General features: G+C 45.8%; 1 protein-coding gene and 1 long non-coding RNA gene across 4 annotated transcripts in view; one reads left to right on the forward strand and one right to left on the reverse strand.

Annotated features, from left to right (window-relative positions):
• Tent4b (terminal nucleotidyltransferase 4B) overlaps positions 1-13,153 on the reverse strand; it is a 63,700-nt gene extending 50,547 nt beyond the window's left edge. For 2 of the 3 annotated variants that reach the window (XM_048355651.1, XM_048355648.1), the window contains exon 1: positions 11,895-12,586. In XM_048355651.1, the coding sequence (XP_048211608.1) occupies positions 11,895-12,526 (632 nt within the window). In that variant the 5' untranslated portion in view covers positions 12,527-12,586. Of the gene's footprint in view, positions 1-11,894; positions 12,587-13,112 lie in introns of those variants that run through there. The other variant, XM_048355649.1, reaches the window with a different exon arrangement.
• Positions 1,301-2,672, forward strand: LOC125358482. The gene is made up of 3 exons (XR_007212315.1): positions 1,301-1,348; positions 1,873-1,875; positions 2,026-2,672. It is a non-coding gene; the product is annotated as an uncharacterized LOC125358482 (long non-coding RNA).
• Positions 13,154-13,502: the final 349 nt, after the last annotated feature.

The raw sequence follows: 13,502 nt of genomic DNA on the forward strand, positions 1-13,502 counted from the left end.
AAAATCCTCTAAACAAGTCTCTAGTTCCAATTGCCAACTCACAAAAACTTTAGGAGGCCAAAGAAATTAACATCACAGAAATGCATTCAGTAGGGCTGGGAATGTGGCCTAGGGGCAAGAGTGCTTGCCTCATATACATGAAGCCCAGGGTTCGATTCCCCAGCACCACATATATAGAAAACGGCCAGAAGTGGCGCTGTGGCTCAAGTGGCTAGCCTTGAGCAAAAAGAAGCCAGGGACAGTGCTCAGGCCCTGAGTCCAAGGCCCAGGACTGGCAAAAAGAAAAAAAAAGAAAAAAAAAAAGGAAAAATGCATTCAGTAAAGTAAAATCTATAGTAGGAATATCTAAAGATCATGTAACCTAAGTTCTTCCACAAATAAATTTAAATGGGGAAGACAGAGAAATCTATAGATTAAAAGTGGAAGAGCTTCATTTGGATTTTGCTTTGAACTAACAAATCTGGTGGTACATACTTGTACTCCCAACTACTTGGGAGGTACAGACAGAATTATATCCCAGGAGGCAAAAAATCCCAGGTTCTAGCTAAACAACCAACTGTATATATATTATGCAGGGTTTTCTGAGGATTAAAAAAAAAAAAAAAAGAGCCAGGCACCAGGGGCCCATGCCTATAATCCTAGCAACTTAGGAGGCTGAGATCTGAGGATCTTGGTTCAAAGCCAGCTGGGGCAGGAAAGTCCCCAAGACTCTTATCTCCAATTAATCACCAGAAAATCAGAAGTGGCGCTGTGGCTCAAGTGGTAGAGCGCTAGCCTTAAGCTGAAGAGCTCAGGGACAAGGCCCAAGCCCAAAGTTCAAATCCCACAACTGACAAAAAAAAAAAAAATCCAGGCAATGGAAATAAGGTTGTTGGTTGTTGTTTTTTTTTTTCTTTTGTCTTATTTATCTGCTTCATGTATACAAAGTGAGCATTTTACCACTAGGCCACTAGGCCATATTCCCAGCCCTTATTTGTCTGTTTATCTATCTTGTGAGTAGTGATGAGGTTAAGGGACAGTACAGAAATGGAGAGACAAAGGGTAAACTTGTGCAGAAGTGGTACTCAGTAGACACTATGTTGAAAATGAACTATACAACTTATGGGTGGGGACAAGAGGGGAAAACTGGGAGAGAGGAAGAAAGAGGTGACACTGTCCAAAAAGAAATGTACTCATTACCTGACTTATGAAATGGTAACCTGTCTGGAAATCACCTCTACAATAACAATTTTTTTACTATTAATTTTTTAAAAGACTAAAAAATATTTATATGAGACGTGGGATAGGGCTAGGTTGGCAGAATACGTCCTTAGCATACACAAAGCCCTCAACCTGATCCCTAGCATGGGTGAAAGGGAGGACAGAAGGAAGAGAAGAAGGAAAGGAGGAAGGAAAGAAAAAAGGAAGAGAGAAGGAATAAAGAAAATTAATGTTAACAGTAGTTATATTTCAGCAGCATATTGTGGGGGTTATTTTTCTTCCTTTGGTTTAGCTATATTTTCTAGATTTTAAGCATTTATTAGTTCATAAAATATGTTGCATTACAAAAAATTATTTGTGTATATACGTGCATGCACATGTATGCCAATACTAAGGCTTAAAGGGATAGAGCCTGGGCTCTCTATCCGTTAAAGTGGTTTCTGTACATTTTTGAAACATTGTGTTTTTTGTTTTTCTCCTTAAAGGTTTTTTTACTCAAGTCTGTCGCTCTACACTTGAGCCAGAGCTCCACTTCTGGCTTTTCCGTGCTTAATTGGAGATGAGAGTTTTCATGGACTTTCCTAACCAGACTGGATCTGAACATCAATCCTTAGATCTCAGCCTCCTGAGCAGCTAGGATTACAGGTGTTAGCCACTGGCACTAAGCACAAGGAAGTAGTCTTTAAGAGATAGTGCCATGGACATCTCATACAAGCAAGAAAATGAAAAACAGATAACTCACTTCAGACCTAGGGATAGGGCTCTGTTGGCAGAATACCTGCTTAAGTATGTACAAAGCCCTCAATCTGATCCCTAGCATGGGAGAAAGGGAGAACAGAAGGAAGGGAAGAAGGTAGGAAAGGAGGAAGGAAAGAAGAAAGGAAGAGAAAAGGAATGAAAAAAATTAACTTCAAGAAATAGATACTAAATTCTCAGACATCATCATAAAATTTAGTAAACCCAAATGACTGGAAATTAACTTTTAAAACTCCAGATCTACAATCCTAGTGGATTCTTATTCTTGCTTCGGCAAAAATTTATAAGAATCAATTATGCTATCTTACTTTGAAATAATAAAAAAAGTATATGGCCAAAATAGATTATCTACAACTAACATAACTAGGAAACATGCTGAAATTGGTTTGGATGGGGGAGGGAGAGTGATATAGGGGGTAAGGATTGAGATACTACTATAAACAAGTGTGGAAATATAACAATGAAATCCACCTCTGTATAACTAATGTATGCTAAATAAATACATAAATCAGTGACAACAGGGGCTAGTAATGGACAAGCGAGAAAACAAGTCCCAACTCAGTCCAGAAAGCAGTACTGATTAATAGTTCAGGGCTGGGAGCATAGCTCAGTGGTGTAACACTCACCTACCATGAGCTAGGCCCTACTCCCATGTTCCATCCATTACCAGCACCATCATAAAGAAGAAAAACCTGCTTATTGTAGGATAAGACTAAGTACTAGGGCTGGGAATATGGCCTAGTGGCAGAGTGCTTGCCTTCAAGGCATGAAGCCCTGGGTTCAATTCCTCAGCACCACATATATATAGAAAATGGCCAGAAGTGGCGCTGTGGCTCAAGTGGCAAAGTGCTAGCCTTGAGCAAAAAGAAGCCAGGGACAGTGCTCAGGCCCTGAGTCCAAGGCCCAGGACTGGCAACAAAGAAAAAAGACTAAGTACTAATTCTACAATTAGAAGGTATTATTCAAGTAACAGTATCGTAAAAACCCTTCACCACACTACTAAACATGGGTTTATTCCCCTCAAACAGCCAAATCAATAGGAAATAAAAATATACTTATGGATAGGAATGTGCTTATTGGTAGTGCTTGCCTAGCATTCATGAAGCCCTGGGCTCAATTCCTCAGCACTATATAAGCAGAAAAGGCTGGAACTGGCACTGTGGCTCAAGTGGTAGAGTGCTAGCCTTGAGCAAAAGAAGCCAGGGACAGTGCTCAGGCCCTGAGTCCCAGGACTGGCAAAAACAAACATGGGCAAAACAGTGATACCCTGACTCGAGGAAGGGAAGAAAGTAGGGGCAAGGGAAAGAGGAAAAGAGAAAGGTGATGGAAAGAACTGGAAAGGATAGAAACACTACAAGTAGTTTAAAGACAGTTAAAATGATACTGCAAAGAGTAAAACTAAAGTAAATCCTGAAAATTCTGGGATTTTGCTTTTTTTATCCTGTTGGTGCTAGGGATGGAACACAAGGCATTCTGTATGCCAGGCAAGTGCTCTACCACTGAGCTACATCCCCAGCCAAGTGAGACCTTTTAAATTACAATTTTACCTACAGATTTCTAATTGAGAATGTTGTTGTTACTGACTGCAATTTTAATTAAAATTAAAGTGTAGTGAAGGACTAGATGTAGCTCTTTGGCAGAGTGCTTGCCTGGCATGTACAAGGCACTAGGTGCATCCCCCAATGCCATAAAAACAAAACAAAAAAGCGGAGTGCAAATGGCTTACGCCAGTAATCTTAGCTACTCAGATGAGGCTGAGAGCTGACAATCGAGATTCAAAGCCAGCCTGGGCAGGAAAGTCCCTGAGACTCTTATCTCCAATCAATCACCAAAATGCTAGAAGTGGAGCTGTGGTTCAAGTAGTACAGTGCTAACCTTGAGAGAGAGAAGAAAAGCTCAGAGACAGCTCCCAGACCCCGAGTTCAAGCAGAGTTACTGGAAGGGCTTAATGTGATGAAAGCACCCTGAGCTTCCCTGCTCATCCTGGAAGAGCTGAAGGAAATCATGGTGCTCTGAGTGCTGGCCAGGATGCAGAAGATCTGGCTCTCACACACATTGCTGGTAGAAATGTGGCGTGATGCAGCCACCAGAGAAAATGGTCTAGCTGTTTCTTTAAAAACTAAACATGTCTTACCATATGGCATTTCCGGGCATTTATCCTCCAAAATGGAACCTTATGTTCACAGAAAAATGTGGACATAAATGTTTACAGTAGCTTTGTTTTTTAAGTCAAACCTGAACTCACCCTTCTGTAGGTAAATATCTTTCCACAGGTGAATGATTAAACCTTAACTAAGGTTTACCTGTACAATGGAATATTACTCAAAAATAAAAAGGAAAGAAATACTGGAAATATCTGCAACAACTGGATGACTCAAAGGAATTATAGTGAGAGAAAAAAAAGCTGAAGAGACATACTATATAATTCTGTTTATATAACATTCTCAAAATGGAAAATGAGAGCGGCATGGAACTGATGGTGGCTGCCAGGCAGGCTTGGGAGGACAGGTATGTGATTCTAGGGTAATGAAGGGGGGTTCCACATCTTTCCTGTTTCCCTCTGAAGGAACCTGAGCAGTAGTGATGACCACACAGAGTCTAACCTAGTTCTGTACCTTGACTGTACTGTTAACTAGTCACAGGAACCTAGAAATGCACACCTGTACACACACACACATACATACAAATCAGTAACATGTAAAACTGGCAAACTCTAAAGGCTATGGATCTTAATAATACTAATTCCCTAGTTCTAATATTAAACTATAGCACCCTGAAATATTACCACTAGTTGAAACTTAGCAAAGGGACTGAAATCTCTACTAGCATTTGCAACTTCCTATGCATCAATTATTTCCAAAAGAGAATAAAAAAGTTAAGGTGATTTATGTACAAAAAGATTATTGTAACAAATTAAAATGGTTTAGCCTATCATCTGGTGATAAAGGTTTTTGTTTGTTTGAGCACTTCTATTAAATCAACTGAAAAATATTTCTGCCTAATTCCAAACAAATATTTCAGAAGAATGCATGACTTGACCTAGCATTCCTGAGTTCAGTTACCAAATACTACATATAATCTCTGGGCACACATTCAGATGAATAAGGAACCTATGCACATACAATCTAAGGGGCTCCATATTCAATTTTTTCCTAAAATCTTTAATTTTAATTTTCATGTTGCCCCAAATTCTTAGTATACAAAAATCTTTTAAATTGTCAAGTAACGTATCAGATGGAAATAAATGTGTCATCTGGTATGTGGCTGCAAATTAATGAAAAGTCTAGCTCAAGGCTACCATCAGCTCCAATTTATAATCACTTACAAAAAATAATATGTAATCTTAAAAATAGTAACACAAATTTGAAGTTTTTGGTAACAGCTGAGTTTCTAGCAAGTATTATGAGGTGGAAGGAATAGCCCACTGGCCATCCTTTTCCTCAGAAAGCTCTCTGAGCTCTCCAGTTAGTCCTTTGGGAACAGGCACAGAACAGCCACTAGTACTGGCCTCTAATTCTTCAAACTCTTCAAAACAGCATCTTTTGTGGTTCACAGACCATCAATAATTCTGGGCTGAGCTGGGTGCCAGTGGCTTACCCCTGTAATCCTTGCTTCTGTGAGGCTGTGATCCAAGGACCATGGTCGGAAACCAGCCCAGGGAGACAAATCCAACTAACTCTTTACCTCCAATTAACCAGCAAAAAGCCAGAAGTAGAAGTTTGTCTCAAGTGGTAGAGAGGCCAGCCTTGAGCTTTAGCCAAGTAAAAGCACAGGTCTGAGTGCAGGCACACATACATACATACATACATACACACACACATGCATATTACTGGGCTGGAGACATAGATCAATGTGGTAGAGCACCAGCCAAGCAACCAAACTAAGCAACTTTCGAGATCCAAGTTCAAACCTCAGGACTAGGAAGAAAATACTTCATACCTATGTGTATGTGATAAATAGTCTCTAGTGTTGTGGGTATTATTCTGAAATAGCTTTTTACACTAAATGTTACTCTTAAATCAGCGAAACAGAGAACAGAAAGCTATGTGAACTCACACAGGGCTTGCTTTTCTACTTAGCATGGGAAGTGTCTGTAATTTTCTCAGCTTCAGCAGGTATAGAATACCTAATCACTCACTGCCACGGGGTATACACTACTGCTATCACACACAGGTTGTCTGAGAACTGTCAAGTGAGACCAGGCCAATACAACAAGCCCATAAGGACCTTGGCAGCAGTTTCACAGCAGCTCAGTAGGATCATCAAGCAGACTAAAATCGGAATCAGACTTTTCTAGTATCTTTTCCCCTTGTTATCTTTCCTTTCCTGCCATGTTTTAAACCTCTGCAAACACAGGATAAACTAAAAATCTCCAGAAGCTCACTGTTTCTTTTGCTTTTCAACACCTAAACATTTAACAGGGTTGAAAAAGAGCCCACACACTAAAATACTAATGACCCTGATGGGGATGCATTCATTCATCACAGACTGTTTTGAGTTGTTTTTTTGTTTTTTGTTTTTTTTTGTTTTTTGGCCAGTCCTGGAGCTTGAACCCAGAGCCTGGGCACTGTCCTTCCCTGAGCTTCTTTGGCTGAAGGCTAGCACTCTACCACTTGAGCCACAGCACCACTGCCAGCTTTTTCTGTGTATGTGGTACTGCAGAATTGAACCCAGGGCTTCATGCATGCTAGGCAAGCACTCTACCACTAAGCCACATCCCCAGCCCCATAGATTGTTTTTGGTTTTTCTGCAGGTCCTAAAGTCTAAAATCGGGTTCTGGGCATCGTCCTTGAGCTTTTTTGCTCAAAGCTGGCACTCTTATCACTTGGGCCACAGCTCTATTTCTGGCTGTGTGTGTGTGTGTGTGTGTGTGTGCGCGCACGTGCATGTGTGCTTAATTGGAGATAAGAATCTCAGGAACTTTCCCATCTGAGCTGGCTTCGAACCGGGATCCTCAGATCTTCGCCTCCCAAATAGCTAGGATTACAGGCATGAGCCATCAGCACCTGGTATCAAAGACTTTACACAGAAGATATGTCATGGTATGGCAGTACTTCAGTTGCAACAGTATACCATATTTTGAGAAATTCTGAAGTATGAATTACAGTGTTAGCATAGAATTTATCATATATTCTCAAAAGCACATTTCTGTACTCAAATCCATGTGGACAAAGGTCTCCTTCCTACTTCACCCATGTAAATGTGGGTAGCTGCTTTGGAGCCCACAGTCACACTGATGACATTGTAGAAATAAGCCACAGGCTCGTGCTAAAGAAAACTACTGTCATCATGGGCTTACTATGACTGCAGTGTAGTCCCTCAAATTCCAGCCCCCTGATACTTAGTTCCTTCCTCCTTAGCATCTGCCCCAAACCAATAGTCCTTCCAGCCCTGACTTTCAATAATAACACATTTCCCACTTGCTCATGCTCAAAGCTGTAGTGTGATTATTACAACCACTGAAGGAGTCAGATCTTTTTTATGTTTATCTTGAAATACCTCATATCTACTCTTTCTCTTTCTACTCCCATTCCTACCATCTTAGGCCAAGATTATTCCTTAAATAACAGTTTCCAGGGGACTGGGAATGTGGCTTAGTGGTAGAGTGCTCACCTAGGTTCAATTCTTCAGTACCACATAAACAGAAAAAGCCAGAAGTGGTGCTGTGGCTCAAGTGGTAGAGTGCTAGCCTTGAGCACAGAGAGGCTCAGGGATAATGCCCAGGCCCAGCAAAAAAAAACACAAAGCTTCCAGGACTAAAAACGTAGCTTAGCGGGAAAGTGGTAATTACCTAGCATGCACAAACCCCTGGGTTCAATCCCTAGCACCAAAAAAAGAAAGAAAGAAACCCTTAGGTTTCCATTAAGATCTTCTTGACCTCTCGGACAAATTTTTTACTCCAAAACATTATTGTGAACAAGTCATCAAAGCCTCGTGAAACCAACTATAGATCATTCAGTACAGGAAATAAAAACCTGTCCTCATGAGCTTGAATAAGAGTCAAGAACCTTCCTTGTGGGCTGGGGATATGGCCTAGTGGCAAGGGTGCTCGCCTCTTATACATGAAGCCCTGGGTTCAATTCCCTAGCACCACATATACAGAAAATGGCCAGAAGTGGCGCTGTGGCTCAAGTGGCAGAGTGCTAGCCTTGATCAAAAAGAAGCCAGGGACAGTGCTCAGGCCCTGAGTTCAAGCCCCAGGACTGAAACAACAACAACAAAAAGAACCTTCCTTGAAAGGCGTTGGGACTCAGGGTTCTGCATATCTGTACATTATGGCTTGTTTCTATGGACAAGCACAAGGGGCAGGCAAATACATCCTACCGTAGCTATCCACAGCCAGCCCTAGAGAAAAAGACGACTATGGGAAGTTTAAAATAACATATTATTTCAAATATAAATAAATGGTAATAAATAAGCAAGGTTTCTTTCCATTAAGATGTTCTTTAATTTCTTACTATCATTTTCAGTCATGCCCTTCTTTTGTAAAAACTTATTTCTAACTATGCTGGGTTTTTTATTTTGTTTTGTCTGTCTTGGGGCTTGAACTCAAGCCTGAGCATTGTCCCTGAGCTCTTTTGCTCAAGGCTAGTGCACTACCTCTTTAAGCCACAGCATCACTTCCAATTTTCTGGTGGTTAATTGGAGATAAGAGTCATAGACTTTCCTGCCTGGGCTGGCTTTGAACTGTATCCTCAGATCTCAGCCTCCTGAGTAGCTATGACAAGAGTGAGCCATCAGCACCCAGCTATGCTGTTCTTTTTGATGCTATTGTGAATAAAATTGTCTTAACTTAAAAAATAAAAATGTAAAATAAAATGGAATGCAAACAAACTTTCTGTGGTTTCCCATAAAGTGAACTCAGAAGTGTTTCATTTGAAAGATAATTATGAAGACTTTAAGATGAAATCCAAATATTTTAGTCTACATTAAAGAAATTTCTAAACTTGGTGCTGGTGGCCAACATTTATAATCCTAGCTATTGAGGAGGCTGAAATCTGAGAGTCACAATTCAAAGCCAGCAGAGGCAGGAAAGTCCTTGAAACTGTTATCTCTAATTAACCAGCAAAAGAAAAAAAAAAAAAACAGAAGGGAGCTGTGGGTCAAGGGATAGAGCACCAGCCTTGACAGTACCCAGACCCCCCCAGCTCAAGCCCCAGGACAGGTGGAGGGAAGGAAAGAAGGAAGGGAAGAAAGGAGGAAGAGAGGGAGGAGGGAAATATTTCTATCTAGTGGGTCAGAGGGAACATTCCCTATAGAACATGAAGCAAGTACTTAAAGAGTTAAGAAAGAACCAAAAAAGATCTAGAAGTTGGGAATGGAAGAAGACAGGATTTTGTACCATGCCTCAAAGGTGAGTTCATGGGCTAAGTCAACCATCAACCAGTTTGGCTGATACAGACACCATCAAGACCTGATTAGAGTACTGTGAAGAGTATACAGTGATCTCACAGTTTGCGTCTACTCTTCACACACTGTCCCACCTTCTCACATCTAGCTAAGCCAATTCAGATGCCAAGAACCATAATTTGTTAAATCTATTAGCAAAGGATCAGTCATAGCCTACGAAAAAATAAAATTTTAAAAGTGATTTTACTATGTTTAATATCAGAATGAAATACTGAGTTATACTCTGAATTCAGATTCTTTAAATACATGTATAAAAAGCAGCAAAGCTTCCTTAAAAGTTAAGAAATAAGGATATATAAATCAAAACAGGTATCATTAAGCACCGAGGCTCTTACAAAAACACTTTCAGGCACTGCTTGGTACAGTTTTCAAAACTAGGTCTCAGAATTTTTTTTTTTTTTACTTTAACACTAACATCTTCTTTAGAAAGATCATCAGGAGGAGCATCAAAAACAGGTTTTCAAGCTGGACACTGGTGGCTCATACCTGTAATCCTAGCTATTCAGGAGGCTGAGATATGAGGATTGGTGTCTGAAGCCAGCCCAAGCTGGATAATGAGCTGTGAGACTCTTACCTCCAATTAGCTACAAAAAAAAAAAAAAAAAAAAAGCTGGAAATGGAGCTGTGGCTCAAGTAAAACAGCACTAGCCTTGAGCAAAAAGGCCCAAGGTCACCAGATCCTGAGTTCAAGCCCCAGAACTGGCACAAAATAAAACAACAACAACAACAAAAAAAGGTTTACAATCAGTTTTTAAACCATAATCTCTCTGGGAAATGAAAATTCCTCCACTAATCCCTTACGGGGCAACATACTATTTGAGTCAGAAACAAAATTCTTCTTTTACAGAAGTTCAAATGGCTTACAGTATCCTTTACATTAAACAGCAAGCATAGAGGAAAACAATTTCTAATTTATCAAAAAAGTAGAAGCCAGGATTCTGGATTTATAATGAATCCTTACTAAAGACATATACAATGAGGCTTTAGTAATATGCAATTAGGGAACTTCAAGGTTTTAGTTGACACTGTTTGCTTAACTGTTTGCTGATTCCTGTAAAAAGGAAACTACCAGAACCCCTCTGTATCAGTTTGCTTGTCACTAAACCACAGGTTTATACTTCAACTTGGAAATGCTAACAGGATGGAACCACAAGCCCTTAATAAAGTGTGATGACCATGGAGAGCGCCCTTGAAGCTGAGCAAACAGAGGACTCAAGTCTGAGAAGTCTCCTCTGGAAAGTGAGGGCACATCAGACCCGCTTCCCACCACCAGTTCTTAAACACACCACGGCACTTTCCCTAAAAGGTGGGAGCTATAATAGCACAGAGCAGACACCAACCTGCTAATAGCGGCTGAGCCCACCCAACTCATTTTACCCAAACCTTCAAAAAGGTACACTCAGGACAGATCTGAATAGGTGAATCTAAGAAAAGGTTCACAAATGAAAAATGGTTTCATTTGTGTACTGTAGCCCTCAATAAAACACAAAATCTGAAAAGCAATGTGAAAGCCAGTTTTTCAAACTCAAATTACACACACATACCATGATTCAAAGCATTACTTTTCCACTACCACAAAAAAGACTTGATAACCCAATCCAGCAAAGGGGCTTTTCCAGAAGGGAATTCTAGCTGGAAACATTCCCAGCTTATGTACATAATTCACTAGGGGTCAGGTAAGATTCCATTTTGTAACAGCTGAACTTTAAACACAAAGTGAGTGGTGCAATATTCACTCATTAGCATAGTTAGCCCTAATGAAAAGCACTGATGCCTCTGGAAGATTGACAATTTTACCTTGAGAAGTCGCTGCCCACCATGAACTCTTGGAAAGTTCTATGAGGGTTCAGAAGAGCTCACTCAACACCAGCCTCAACTTAGCTGTCACCCACTGTTCTCTTACATTATATATAACATCTATTACATATGTGTATATTTTTAAGTAAAAGTAAAAAGGGAGACCGAAGGGTCAAGATCATGCAGTGCCTTTCAGGGCTGACAAGATTCCTGTCTGGGATTGGGGGAGGGGGAGGAGCATTCTGGACGTTTCTATTCTTGGCAAGGAAAGCACCTCCAGGTCCTGAACCATCAAAAGGAAGGCTCTCAAGAAATGGGTGATCTGTCTGAGCAAAGCAAAGGGTGTAATGAGGCAAAGGTGAAGAGGCTGGAGAGCAGGTGGGGCGGCAGGTTAGACTATGGGGGGATGGGAGGAACATGTGGATAGATCTAGGGGTCGGGTCGGGGAGGTGTGGACCACTGGAGGGAGAAGGAGAAAGGTGTGAATGACTAAGGCAGGGCAGGGGAGGATGTGGATGGCGGAGGCCAGGGCTCAAAGGCGTGGATGGCTTGGGGGATGGTAGGAAGGCCCTCAGTCTCCCAGACACCGGCGGTGGTGGCTGCGGCAGCGGCAGCATGGCTGGCTGGCCGTGGGGGTGGCCTCGGAGGGGCTCCCCCACCCCCTCTGTGGGCGTGTGCCCGACTCCGCGTGTGCACCAACCCCGCCAGCAGGCCGCAGGGCCAGCACTTACCCCACGACACCCTGGTTGTAGTTCCTCCGCTTCCACGGGGTACCGCTATACACACCCCCGCTGCCGTCCGCCCGGCCGCCCCCGGAGGCTCGCCCTCCGCTGGGCTGCAATAGGCTGTAGTTGAGTCCGTAGGTGCTGGCCTTGTTGTCGCGCTTCCTCTTGTTGCTGCTACTGGAGGCTGGATCGGCGGGCTCGGGGGCGGGGAGGGCGGACGAGGGGTGAGGGGACGAGGAGGCCGAGGGGGACGGGGACGTCGAGGGGCCCGCTGCAGCCCGGCGGGCCCAGGCCGCCGGCTGGTGGTGGTTGTTGTTGTTGTTGGTCGTCTCCAGGGGCAGGAAGTCCCGCTGCTCCGCGGGCTGCGCGTGGCCGCCCAGCAGGCGTTCCCCGGAGCGGTACATGCCGGCAGGGGCCGGGGCCGGGGCCGCGCCGCCGGGGCTGCCGGTGCTGCTGCCGCTCCCGCCGGTGGCCGTGCCGCTGCCTCCGCCGCCGCCGCCGCTCGCGCCGCCGCTGCTGTGACAGTGGTGGTTGAAGTAGAGGTTCCTCAGCCCCTGGGTCGTCTCCCAGATCTGCATCCACAGACTGTTGGACGGTCCGAGCTGCTCTGGCTGGAACCAGGCGATCCTCGGATCCATCAAACGGCGGCGGCCGCTGCCCCCGTCCTTCCCGGCCGCCCGCAGGGCCGCCGCCGCCGCCGCCGCCTCAAGCGCACGCCCGGCCTCGGCTGCCGCTGCTGCTGCCGCTCGGGGCCGGCCGCGGGTGGCGCGGTCGCGCAGGGGGCCCGGCCGGCGCCGGCGGCGTCGCTCCCGCCTTCGGGGGCTCCGCGGGCCCTCCCCCCCTCCCTCCGCCCCTCCGCCGAGCCCCTGTCACTGGGGTCCCCGTGCAAATGGCGGCGGCGGAGGAGGCGGCGGCGGCGGCTGTGGAAAGGGCGAGCGGCGGCGGCGGCGGCGGCGGCAGCGGCGGCAGGACGCGCCTGCTCCGTAGCGTCCTCGCTGGTCCGGGCCCGGGGGCGGAGCCTGTGAAGGCCCCGCCCCCTCACCCCCGCCCCCCCCCCACGCCCCTCCCTCCCGTCGGCCGCCGCGCTCCGCCCGCCCCGCCCCGCCCCGCCCCGCCGCCGCTCGCCCCGCACCCCGAGGCCGCGCCTTGCGTCAGAGGCCGCGGCGGGCGCGGCGGAGCCACAACCGCCCGGCCCAACCGTTCCCGCGCCGGAGCCGCACGTACCTGGGTGTCCGGGCGCCTCTGACGCGCGCGCCGCTGCCCTGCTCCGCTCGCTGCCGGCTGAGACGGCGGAGGCCGCACGAGGTCGCCGCCAGCTCCACGGGGAAGAGGCGGTGGGCGGTGCCGCCCCGCCCCGGTCCCTCCCTGGCCCCTCCCCCACCCCCGGGCTCCCGGTGGCCCGCCCCGGCCAGCCGGCCCTCCTGCCCGCCCGCCGGCCAGCGCACTCTTCCCGGTAGGGTGGTGGGGACACGCCCCCAGAGGAGAGCAACGCGTCCCTGCGCCCCACCCGCGCCGGGGTCCCACGCGCACGCGGCTGCGCGTGTTCTCGTGGCCCCACGCCCCGCCCTACGGCGCCCGGACCGGGGGCGCGCGTCGCGGTCTTGCGCGCGGGCT

This window comes from Perognathus longimembris, chromosome 10, assembly GCF_023159225.1.
Source record: "Perognathus longimembris pacificus isolate PPM17 chromosome 10, ASM2315922v1, whole genome shotgun sequence".
In the NCBI taxonomy this organism is placed as follows: domain Eukaryota; kingdom Metazoa; phylum Chordata; class Mammalia; order Rodentia; family Heteromyidae; genus Perognathus; species Perognathus longimembris.